A 13,021-nucleotide genomic window follows, 5' to 3' on the forward strand; every position below is an offset into this window, starting at 1 on the left:
ACCAAATTCTGGTAAGACCAGGGTGATTACTACACCATGTAATATAGATATTACTACATCAAGTAATATAAGATATTTTACATATATGAATAACAGTTTAAATATACTATACAGTACAAGAATGGTTCATTGTGCAATCCAGTGAAAACTCTGTCGGTGAAACAATGTTCCCTGCTGCACTGCTGAATATTTAAGGGGCCTCTAAGGATTTAAGGTAGAGGCTTTAAATACTTTCGGTGACTTCCATCCCGTATACTTTGTAATGGTCCTCAAAGTTCATATGGTGGAAGTGATGAATTGAGGTAGCTACTGCTCGGACATCAGGTACATGCGGGACTGATTCCGGGTTAGCCTATTTAATAAAATACAGAATTTGTTGTCTAACTGCTTTTAGTGAGATTGTTTCACCATTCTCTCTAATGAATAAAGGACCTGAAATTTTATTGGAAGTTCTGTCTAAAAATGATCTCAATGTTTTGACTGGGCAAAGGGATAGATCCTGTGGAAGTGGGACAAGCTTCCAGGGGGGACCACCTGCCATGAGGATCTTCGTTTTAGCCAAGAATTCCGATCTGATAATTATAGAAACTTCTCCGGGTGGAAGAAAGTCAATATGATTTATGGATTCTCTAGAAAGAGCCGACAATTCTGACATTCTGTCTGAAGCTAGGCTTACAAGGACTAAAGTCTACCTAAGGAGGGTTTGAATAAGGACACGATTCATTGTCAGTGTCTGAGCTAGTTTAAGTACGTCATTAGAAACCAGGAGACTGTATGAGGTCTGTCTGCTGGCTTAATCTAACACAATGCTCTTGCAATCGATGAAAATTATAAATCTGTTAAATTAATGTTAAAACCAAACTGGAATAATTTCCTTAAGGCAGATTAAGTTGTGGTAATAGTTCTAGCTACTAGGCCCTTCTCAAACAGGGTCCTAAAGAAGTAACAGCCAGATTTGTATTCATCGTCTTACTTATAGTCTTTCAGGAAAGAGGCTAGCTTCTTACCGCAGAATCGTACTGCCTAAGCGTAGATTCACGTTGTCTGATTCTAGAAACAAGGGTGTTAATAGGATCCATGTTGTCATCTTTCTGCGCTGCAAATTTTCATGAAGTCCATAAAGTTAGGGCATTCTGAATCCTTGAGGAAGCGCACACAGTCCTCGTTTGTACTGATTGTGTTAAGACTCGGGTTGGGGAGGGATCTGTTGGGGGCGGAGTCCCCAATTCCCTAGTAACGGGTACCAATTGCTCTTGGGCCAGTTGGGAGCTACAAGCACAATCCGTTCTTTGAAGGATCTGAGGTTTTGTCCCAGGACCTTTCATTAGTATATTTTTTTTTTTTTATTGGAGGAAATAGGTAAATCCTCTGCCAATGTTCCAATCTATGGACATGGCGTCTGTGGCCTGGGCCATGGGGTCCAGGTTGGGAGCCACATAGCACTGTAACTTGTGGTTGGATTCTGTGGCAAATAAGTCTACTTGCAGACCAAGGCTTTGCTGACTGATCCACTTGAATGACACGTCGTCTAAGGACCATTCCGACTCTAGTGGAGTTGTCCTTGACCGTGCATCTGCCACTACGTTCCTTACTCCTGCCAGGTGAGTTGTTGACAGATGCCTCTGATTCTTTGCTGCCAACGAAAAGATTGCTATCATGACATGATTTATGTGGCTTGATTTGGAACCTCCTCTGTTTATGCAGTGGACTATTACTGCACTGTCTAATACTAACCTGATATGGATCCTCCTCACCGGAGAGTGTTCCCTTAGGGTTAGAAATACTGCCATGGCTTCTAAAACATTGACATGAAGCTGCGAGTGTTAGTGGCCAAGCACCCTGACCTTTTCGTATTGGGAGTATCCCCCCCAACGGCTTCGTGAGGTGTCCGTGTGGACCACTAAACTTGGTGGAGGGAACTGTAATGGTATTGATTTTGCAGGTTGTTGACTTTCTTGTCCATGGACAGAGTCTCTTCCGTGGTATCTGAGGGATGCGGGAAATTTTGTCTCGCAATTTCCTGTTCGCTCTGGTGCGCCAAACCCGGTTTATGACCTTCAGTTTGGCTTTTAGTAGAACATCTGTTACTGAGGCGAATTGGAGTGAACCTAAGATTCTTTCTTGGTTCCCCCCGGGACGTTTGTCTGCCTTTGAGGAAGTGCCTCGTAGGCTTTGCTATTTCCCTTCGTTTCTCCGGCGGGATCGAAAGTTGTGTGATTTGAGATCCCATTGTATTCCCAACCACTGAAACCGTGGTGCCGGAGTGAGTCGGGATTTCTTGCTGTTTATCTGGAATCCTAGGGATTCCAGAAATCTCATCACTTTGTGGGTTGCTCTGAGACATTCTTTGTCGTTTGAGGCCCAGAAGAGCCAGTCGTCTAGGTAGGCTATTAGCATTATCCCTTGAGCTCTCAGTCCTTGTACTACTGTTTCTGCTATCTTTGTAAATATTCTGGGAGCTATGTTGAGCCCGAACGGCATTACATCGAAGGCGTAAGCCTGTTGGCCTAGCCTGAAGCCTAGGAAGGGGTGGAAGTGTCTTGCTACTGGAACATGATAGTAAGCATCTGTAAGAACTATAGAGTTGGTGACGGCCCCATGGGGAAGTAAGGTCCGTACCTGCGAAACGGTTAGCATATGGAACTTGTTGCATTGAATGTATGAGTTCAGATTGAAGACAACGGTTCTTAATTATTATTCTTGGTTGTTTGTGTCTTCTTGGAACGCTGAACAAGCGTCCTTGAAACTTTAAGTATTTGCTCTTTGTAATTACCTTCTTTTTTGAAGAAGGTCTTGAGTGTACTTTATTAGGTCTGCTGTAGGAAGTTGATAAGAACTGGTTGATGGAGGAGGCCCTTTCTCCCAGCTCCATCCCAGTCCATTTGCTATCATGTTGTGCGCCTGAGTGCTGAATTTCCAGCGGTTCTTGAATAAGTCCAGTCTTACCCCTACCTGAGGAGTCTCACTGGTTCGCTGAGGGTCGGGCTACCCCCCGGCTTCCCTCTGACGGATGCTCTTTTTCCGCCAGCTTCCCTGCGGAAAGTTCCCCCCTTCTTGGCTTGACTACCTCTTGCGAACCTGTTTTGTACCCGTGAAATACCTCCTGGTTCTCATAGGAATCATTAAAGGCCGGGGAAGAGGTAAACGTGGCCGAGCTTTGGGGCTGCTGAGAGGGTTGGCTCTGCAGCAGCACGAACTGTTGTTGAGGCTGAGCCTTTGAGGTGGATGGTTGGTTCAGCTGGCCTACTGGAACAGTCTGGACCATTGTTTGAGGTTGGGTAGTCTGGAAGGACTGAAACCTCCTTGCTCTCTTCTTACTCCTAGGCTGTGCTCCAGAGGATTCAAATCTCCTCTTGGGGATCAGGCCCTAGCGAACTCGCAAACTTTGGTTGACCCTAGTTGCTTCACCCAGAACTTCGTTCACTACGGTCTCGGGGAACAGATCGAAGATTGATGAGCCTATTTGGTTCATGGCGAATGTAAGCATTGGCCAAGACGTGCTTCCTGCAGTTCGTCCTGGCTACTGCAAAGTCATACACATCACACTGTAAGGTGTGAAGCAATGACTTCGTCAGGATCTTGACCAATGGTTCGTCTGTGTAGACCAGGGTCATCATTTCCGCTATAGTGGCGGAATTGATAGACCTGCACAAGCGACATCTGGCTCAATACTCCGCCTTTACCAGTGCCTCTGGGAGTCTGGGTAATGGGCTCGCTAAAGAGTTCGTTGTAGCACAATCTTGGCTCAATTTGCCTACCGAGAATGTTGCCGGGGCATCTACCCAGCACTCCATACCTCTGGAAGAGCACGGATGGTAAATCCATCTCTCTGATCTGAGGCATGGGTTTGTCCTCTGCTGCTGCCTGAAGTGTAAGCTCTACCACCTTAGAGGTACACGGACTGGGAGTGTCATCTGGCACTACAAACATCGTGAAGGGACTTTTGTGGTGTGTCAGCTTCGTGTTTAGTGCACTCCCTAATCATATAGGGTTCGAATCCAGGCTGATTGAGCTTGGTCTCTGGGGAAGATGACCGTTTCTTTAGGTAATTAGTCCCCCCTTCCCTGATCAATGCCCTCCTCCGTCAGGCGCGCATAACCTGAAAAAGGAAATTGGAGACCCGGCGGGAAGAACTCAAAAGAAACATAACCGGTACACCTCGTGCATACCCAGTGCGGATCTACCAAAGCTTTCGGTAGCCTCACCTTACCTTGCAGACAACATACTCTGAAACTAGCCTAACTAGTTCAGATATCTTATGCAAAGATGAATCAAAACCAAATTCAAAATCAATCTTTATGATAGCATATGCCAGGCCACAAATCCAAGGTCGTTAATAAATCAAAAGACAATTAGGATACTTAGCGGCAATGAAGTTTCAAAATCCTAAGACAGAGGTACTGAAAAAAAACAAAGGTGTTTACCAGTACCGGCGACAGAGAAAATCTGAAATAGAAAATGGGAATGGTTCCTGATACCCGCCTCCCAGCGGCGGGAATGGGTACTAACCACCTGGCTGACCACTGCGTGTGTCGTAAGTTTTGAAATTCTGTCGGACTTCGGAGAATACAGCTATACTATATCTGTCCGACTGATCGGGGTGTGCACTGCAGGATCAATGGTCAGACCTCTGGACCAAGTACTAAGAGAGAGGCAAGCGTATCTCTTCGTACCAGCAAGCAAGAACATGTTCCTGTTTGCAAGAGGCAACATAAAGTTATGGGTTTGTCTCTTGTTGGCTTCCACTTCCTCCCCCTTGTTGGGGGAAATGGTGGATATTTGCTCCCATCCCTAGTGAAAGGGTAGGATGGGGCTCTGTCGAGTAGAGTTCACCTGCATCTCGTCCCTTATCCAGGCAGGGTGACGACCGTATCCCTCTACCCACAGGTAGAGGAGAGAAAAAAGATGGGAAGAGGAGCCAGTCACTCTCTCATTCACTCATCTATTCTTACAGTCACACCAGGACTCGATGCTGTTCAGCCTGCGAGGGTCTGGGTTCGTACACCGTTGTTTGAGCAGCCACCATGGGTCCCCAAAGAAAAAGATCCAAGGACCTGTGGGCAATATCCCAGAAGGTAGTAGGGGGTGTGCATGTGGTCTGGTTGGACCAGACCCCTGCCTTCAGTACCTGCGCCACGGAGAAGTTCTTGCGGAACGCGAGGGAATGTAGTACTTCTTCTAGTTTCATCCCGTTACTAACGAAGAGGCGTCAACACTCAGCCTGGGGTGTCGAGTTTCTTCAGATAGCGCCGTCGCACCCTCACAGGACAAAGCAGCATCCCCTTCGCATCGAAGGCGGTGAAGTCCATTAGGGAGGGGATTGTAAAGAACTCGATCCGATCGTCAGGGACCGAAGGGTTCTCAGTCTTCGCTACGAAGTTCAGTACGAACTTGAGTGTCACGGATCCCCATCCCCTGGATGCTTGACTTCGCAGGAAAAGTCATGCAGTTCCCTCAGGGGAAAACGGAAAAGGAAAGGAATAGTTCCGCATGAACTTAGTTTATCCCTCTTCTTCTCGACTTCGGTGATGTCCAGTACCCATACTGGTCTATCCGTCTGCAGCAAAAGTGTTCTGCATCTCATATCCCAATGCAGTGAAGTTGTTCTTTTCGGTAGTGGATAGGACACCGACACTCCATGGTGGGTGTCGATGGTATGGGGTACTGTGACAAGCCATTAAGACGAAGTAATGATTGATCTGGAAAAACCGAACTAAAGTCCACAGCGTAGTTCGTAACTGCCTCGGCGCTCTGACAGCTGCCGACTGACTGCGTTCGGTAGTGACTAGTGAGGCAAGTTTGTCCAAGCATCCGAGTAAGTCAACGTGACCTTCGCCACTTAGAAGGGTTATGCCGAACGAGACCCAAAACGGGAAATTTCGGTTTCCACCGTGATTGCCGGACAGCGAGGTGATGATTCTCTTAAGGCATGTGCCCAACAGGTGAAAGTCAATTGCCTTCTAGAGACCGAGGTCCCCGAAGGCAAGACATTCTCATAGTAGTTGAATCCCAGCTAAAGAGAAACAACAATATGTGCCATTGAAGACGAAGGTGGACACTGAATGTAATCTACGTCTTCACAGCCGAATCGAGAGAATTGGATTCTCAAGATTCGAACCTGTGCTTACAAATGACTGAAAACGCTAACCGCTATTTCATTGCTGTCCGGTGAGGAGTCGTAGTTGCAATGAAAGCGGGGCATTTTCAGTAATGAAAACACAGGGAAGTACTGCCTGAAGAACTACTTCTCATGGGCTGAACATTGGAAGTAGAGCTGGCAGGTCGGGGAGTAGGCGATGTCTTGCGATACATCTGTTAACTTTCGGGGTGAACAATGAACAATTGCACACTTACGAATACGAGATATTTTGAAGACAAAACCTCAGATGTCTGCAGAAATCATTCCGCATTATCGCAGTGCCGGATGCAGCGGGAGACTAGTACAGACTTCTGTTACCGTCGGTAAACAGACATGAAAGAGGTCCAAAGAGATATTTCTGTTGAAATTCTCGCAATGTCGAAGGCGATGAAATCGAGACGTCACAGCAGTAGATGGTCATTCATGTATGCGAGAATCCCCGTTAATCAGAGACCTAAGTCCGTGATTGTTGGGCAGAGATACGGTTCGGTAGTCAATCAATGCAGGGGAGAGAGAGAGACATAACCGACCGTGCATCTCGGAGAGCCAGCAGGTACTGAGCTGCTATCAGGCAGTTCAATACACAGTGCTCTCGCTGGCTCGTCATCCTGAGGTTTTTGCCAGGTTAAACCATTCCACGAAGGAATGCGTTCGCCTAGAACCATAGAGCATATAAAATACGCTCGAGCAATTATATTTAAAACGAAAACAAACGGTTTTCGGTAAATACAAAAGCTAAGTTGATGTTGTCGTGACAATACCATAAGTATCTAAAATCGAAACTGGTAACTCCTGGGAGGTTGCAGGCAGCCCCGAGTTGCAATTCAATTAGGATTAGTCGTCTCGGTCACAATCCGTAGAGTTAACTACGGTATGCGCTATACACCCCCGGACAATTCAACTGCTTAACAGAATCATGTCGCGAGGGTAATATACGTAGTATATTTGTAGGTTTCTGTACAAAGACCTTCATCCTAAATTCTTTTCCATTCGAGGAATGAGAATAAGGATAGTGAGGCCGACACCCTTCATTCTCTAATCAAGAGAGTGAAGGAGAAGTCTTACCCGAAGGAACGCTTCAATGGTGATAACAGAATACCAAAGACGACAGTTCAAGCCAAACTGGATGTTCCCGTCCGTTCTTCTCTATCCTAGGGTTGGCCGCCTACTGTGAGATATTCTTCTTTCAGCAGCAGTGCTTCTTCCGAGCGCTAGAAATTCCAGGAATTCGAGTATTCAGCGAATTTCTTGATAATCGTAGTAACAATTATTCCTCCGGTATTTTCGTCTAGCCCACTCTGGACAGTGGTTTTGCCCATGTGTCCTGCAGATCGTAAAAAATAAAAAAGACGACACTTTGAGATTGCTAGAAATTCCGAAGAATTCTAAGCGCTCGGCAAAACCCCCACCGAATTCGTCAGCCGATCATCGGTTGGTGGTCCTCCTGATTCCCGTAGGAAATCGAGGATGGGGATGGCATTCTTCTCAACGACGGGGACTTACATCCGGTAGGACCCGTGGGTCCCCCCCATCCAGGAACGCAGTCCCCAACGTGGAAATCCTACAGAGAACACTCTGCAGGATCCCTCCCCTTTCCCTCGTAGCCGTAAGAGAGAGGGAATGGGGGAGGAAAATTGGAATACTCGCTCGCCTTCCCCAGCCAGAACTAGCAGTTGGAGAAGCGAGTACAAGCAGCCATCACCTTGAATGCCGGGTCCAGACGGACCGTCATGTGAACAGCGGTGATGGTCCCTCCAAGAGTCTGGGAAGCGTCATCTGTCCTTGCCAGCCCCCCTTACCCTGATGCTCCTACCCTTCCTACTAGCATCCTAGTAGACTGGGAGGACTGCAGGCGATCGCCAACCAACGGTGGCGATCGAGCTGCAGGTCTGGACCTGCAGCTCGATCGCCACCGTACACTCGGAACCTCTCGGGAAGAGAGGCCGAGCCGGAACCTGGCTTAGCGGCAGCGCTGCTAACACCAGGCGAGGAAGTACCCGTGTTAGCCGGTACCCCTCTGGTCCCCGTCGTCTTCTTCCTTGCGGAAGGAGAGACGGGCCCTGTTCCCGAAGGAGCAGGAGGACCAGCAGAAGGACCCCCCGACGGGCCCTTAGAAGTTCCCGAAAGAGCCTTCTTAGGGGGGGAGGAGGCAGGCCTTCTTCTTCTTCGGCTCGGCAGCCTTAGAAGTCGAAAGGGGAAGAGGCGACAGCAGACGACGAAGAAGACGATGAAGACGACGACGACACCCCCCCTTCCTCTTCATTCTTCTTCGTCAAGCTTTCGCAGGACAGTCGTCAGATCCTCCATCCAGGATGGAGCCGGGGCAAAGGACCTGCGTCTGGGGCAGCAACAACGTGGACTGGAACGAACGTGGGCAGGAGCGGGGGAACAGCGGGAACAGCAGAAAAACCCGGGGAGGCTTAGCGTCAGCCAACGACATCCTAGGTACCGGCGGCAGGTCCAGGACGAGCTCTTGGGGCAGCAGAAGTCTGTGCGTCAGCATGGCAAACCCGGGCGGCACGCCCCCCCTCGGTATGGCGATCGGCCCCTGCACAGCGACTGTAGGTGAGACAGACACCACGTGCGGCAAGTAACCAGGTGAGGAGGGGCGGTGTACCCTGAAGTCAACAAGTTGGTTGTCGTCGTGGTCACCGCTCCAAGGGACCGCATCAGACCCCGCCAAAAAGTGAAGCAGCCCCTGGACACTTGGCACGCCCTGCAGTCCCAAAGATGCCCACACCAAACCAAGGTCATCCCTCACGGCAGAAGCACCTGTGGAAGCAAAAGTCGGGTAAGTAGGAGTTCCCTCTCATGTGGGGTGGGGGGGCCCACCCTCCGAACGAACGGAAGACCCGAAACAAATGGACGTTGGGTAACGAGCGCCCTCCTCTACGCTCAACGGGTCGGGCGAAGAAGAAGGGCCCCGAAACCCATCCCCCCCCTGAAGAGGGAAGGTGCCATACGTGGGGGCTGAGCGGGGGGGGGGGGGGGGGGGCAGGAAAGAAGACGAAAGAATCGGATTACCAAGGGAGTCGCGGGAGAGCTTTCCGACAACTTTTTCTTGGCATGGCCTTCGCTCTTCCGCCCCCGCACAACGCACAACACCCACTGCACCACTGACCAAAACACGGCTCGGACCGCGAGAGCCTTCACGCCCTCGGCACCGAGCGCAAGTGCATAAGGATCAAATCCCGGTATGAACGGAAACCTTGATCCATAACGAAAATATGTAATACATGAAATGAAAAAAGATTACTGCATTACCATTTCACTTTCACTTCACACGAAAATAAAAGGCTCGGGCCGAAGCATTCACGCCCTCGGCACCGAGCGCAAGGATCAATTCCCAGTATGAGGGGAATCTTGATCCAATGAATATTGATGCAATCAAAAATAATAGTAGTATATGAAAATGAAAAATAATCCTGCATTTACGATTCACTTTCACACAAAAAGGGCTTGGGCCGAGAGCATTCGCGCCCTTGGCACCGAGCGCACAGGGCAAAAATATAAATGAAAAATGAAAAAGAGTACTGCACTTACAATTTTCACTTTCACACTTTCACCCAAAAATACACGGCTCGGCGCGAGCGCGCTCCCGCCCTCGGCACCGAGCACAAAGGACTTGGGGATCGATCTCAGGAAAACTCTCAATTTTCCACATTTACGAACCTCAACCCTGGCACAGTCGTCGGGTAATAGGAGGCGCGGAGATTACATCGATCCTTGATCCATAATCATAAATAAATAAAGTGTATACGAAAAATGAATATGCGTACTTACAGTTCACTTTTACACACACACAAGTAAGGGAAAAACACAAAAAAAAACTCCTGAACTCCCAGTTGCGCTGCGCGCGCACTGTCAGGCAAGCAGTTAACTACCGAAACTCCCTGTTCGAAGCTTACGACCGTTCAGCTCCCGCCCTAGCCCTATTTTACCTTCCTATTGTTAAAGGACCAAATGGTTTGTATAACGTATCGGGAAACAAATAGGTTTTAAAGCATTTTGTAGGGGTTCCAGCTATTCACAGGGGGTCTGGTAACGCATCCCCTGCGAATATGGGGGGGACCATGTACTGTCTACAAACCAAATCTATCAACTTGGGACTTTGCCTAAACAGAAAGAGTGAGTGTCCTGTGAGGTTCAAGACCACCACCATCAGGGCCTTCATGAGGAGGGCCTTAACGCACTGTTCAGCGTGGCAGGGCACCCACACAGAACTGGATCGAGCATCACAAATGATGGTCAACAATGGTTACTCCAACAGGCTGATCAACAGGATGATAAGGACAGTTTTAAATAAATGGTACATGAAGGACAAAGAGGATGAAGAGGATCCCCCATCTGAGGATGTATGCATTTTCTACAAGTCCTTCATGCACCACAGATACAAAGAAGAGAGATGTATTAAGAAGATTGTGGAAGAGAACGTCAACCCCGTGGAAGAAGGGAAGAGGTTCTCTCTTCTAATCTATTACAAGAACCGAAGGACAAGAGACCTGGTTGTGAGGATAACCTTGCCCCACCTACAGGATCCCCACCCCTGAAGCAGAATAACATTGTCTACAGGTACATATGCCTTATCCAAGGATGTCCTGGAGTCTATATCAGAATGACAACGTTATGACTGTCCAAGAGGATCTCCTGTCATGCCCAGAACAGTGCAATGCCAAAACATCTGTCCTCACTGCCACAACAGCCAAAACGGTCGCGCGAGAGGGCCAAAATAAACATCGTAAAATCAGCGACGCCTATGCCTCCTTGAGGCGTTATTCATTCTAGAACAGAAACCACCCCCTAAATATGACACTGGAACCCTTCCTGCTGCCCACCTGTGTAAGGAAGGACCAGGCACTCTCCAGAGTATAACCACACCCACCCAGGACGGGACCAACATTGAGGAGGATGGCAGTAATACTGGGTGTGATGTCACCACAGTTGTAGCCAATGAAAACCTGGCTCAATGCCACACACCTGAGGTCAACGCGCCTCGAGAGTTTCCGATGCCTGGCCGCCAGCCAATGAAAAGTCGAATATACCCCGGGTCCTGCAGGAGCATCTGTGAGCGCCTGCATGACCATGATATATAATAAAAGAGAAAGGACTCGCAACCAAGATTCAGTCCTCCAGCAACCATCGCTGTGATAATGCCCTGGCAGAGATCTGGGCGAAACGTCGCGTCAGAGAGAGAGAGAGAGAGAAACAATGTGTAGTAGCAGTAATAAATATAATTCAAAATGACTACCGGATTTGATGATACCCTCTGGCATGTTGCTTGCCAGTTTTAGCAGTTATCATACACACACATATACACCAATTTAATCAACTACTAATAACTGCTGTATAGGTATATATATTTTGTAATTTTTTGGAGTTTCTTGAATATAACTGATGATACTGTAATATTGTCATGAAAAAAATAGAAAAAAACCTATCTCTGAATATACTACTGCATAAAATATTTACAAAACAAAAATGGCAGTTTTAGAAAAAACCTTTTCTTTCCAAAAATATTCTTTAAAGATCAGTTGTCAAAAGTATCTTGTATTTAATTTTGTATTATTAGGTAGTAATCTATGACACAAGGCAAATACAACCATGCATAAACATTACGTGACTTAAAAAAATGAGTACGAAAATATTGGTTCCATAACTGCAGTTGCTATAATGCATGCATAATATTGCCGTCATCCTAAGTGGCAACCCCCTAGGTATCACCTCTTGGGTTAGACCAAAGATTTAGGTTTGTTTTCATTTGCAGATGTTGCTGCTGTTCCACACTCGCCCATGTTTTATTGATTTAAATCTTTGGTAGCCTCCGAAGCACATTAATGGGCCTAGCAATACAACAGGAATAGCAACTGGAGTTCAGGTCAAAGACCAAGCATTGGGGCCTGTGAGGTCACTCAGTGCTGAAACGGAAACTGACGGTAAGAAGGCTTGAAAGGTGTAGTAACAGGAGGAAAACTCGGCAGTTGCACGACCTACCTAGCCTGGTGAAGAAACAATCGTTAGGAAGAGGGTGGGAAAGTAAGATGGAAGAGAATATTCATGGAGGGTTCAGTAAAAGAAATGACAGGGGTTGCAGATAGGGGACGAAGGGAATCTGCAAAGAACCTTGAGTCAAGTAACAGCTACTGACGGCACTAGCTAGGTACTACCTTCCTACGGGTACTAGGTACCTAATGGGCATAGGTTACCTACTGGCCATCGCCATGAATTTAGGTAATGTCACCCCACTAGAACGTCAAGTCTCAAAGGCCGATGAAAACTTCAAGGTCACTTTGGGAAAACGTTGCCTACTAACATTAAGTACCTAGTACCTAGTAGTCGCCGCCGCAATACCTGGGTACCAAAATGATACCTAGCCTACTATATTTGCTTACCTGACACGTCTTGGCATCAGGAAGATTGTCCTCATTCTCGTTCTGTGAACTTCCCTCCAGGGTAATGACATCTGGATTACTCATGACTGGTCGAAAAAATTGTGAACCATAAATAAATTTCTGACTTTAAAACGTCTAAACGGACTAAGAAAGCAGCTGGTATAGAGTAAGGAAATCCACCGAACGACCTGTATCAACACGCAGATGTTTTCATAATTTCTCGATCTTCGCTCCTAAAGCGATGGGTGCAACATCACAGTTACGGGCATACTGCAAATACCCTCTTCTTCATAACTTTAAACGAATTTCTAGTTTCACTTTTGGTTTATTATCTTTTTTTTTTATATCTAACACCGATCTCGCTTGTTATTTGACGTTTCTTTAACTTAGAAGAGATTTATAGTTATTTGATCCATAGGACTGGACTAATTTGCGCATTTGTTTTTATTCAGAGACCATTAGCCTACCCTTTTCGGTAACCAGCTCTTGGAGA

The 13,021-nt window shown here is 47.3% G+C and overlaps 1 protein-coding gene across 4 annotated transcripts in view; it reads right to left on the bottom strand.

Moving 5' to 3' along the window:
• The window catches only part of LOC135222607 (tyrosyl-DNA phosphodiesterase 2-like), a 167,068-nt gene extending 154,278 nt beyond the window's left edge, over nt 1-12,790 (bottom strand). For 2 of the 4 annotated variants that reach the window (XR_010316297.1, XM_064260701.1), the window contains exon 1: nt 12,529-12,789. Coding sequence is in view for 2 of the 4 variants with exons in the window: in XM_064260701.1 (XP_064116771.1) it covers nt 12,529-12,612 (84 nt within the window). In the remaining 2 variants the exon portion in view is untranslated. Of the gene's footprint in view, nt 1-12,528 lie in introns of all 4 variants that reach the window. The other 2 variants (XR_010316298.1, XM_064260700.1) reach the window with 2 other exon arrangements.
• Nucleotides 12,791-13,021: the final 231 nt, after the last annotated feature.

Source organism: Macrobrachium nipponense, chromosome 8 (assembly GCF_015104395.2).
Source record: "Macrobrachium nipponense isolate FS-2020 chromosome 8, ASM1510439v2, whole genome shotgun sequence".
Classification (NCBI taxonomy): domain Eukaryota; kingdom Metazoa; phylum Arthropoda; class Malacostraca; order Decapoda; family Palaemonidae; genus Macrobrachium; species Macrobrachium nipponense.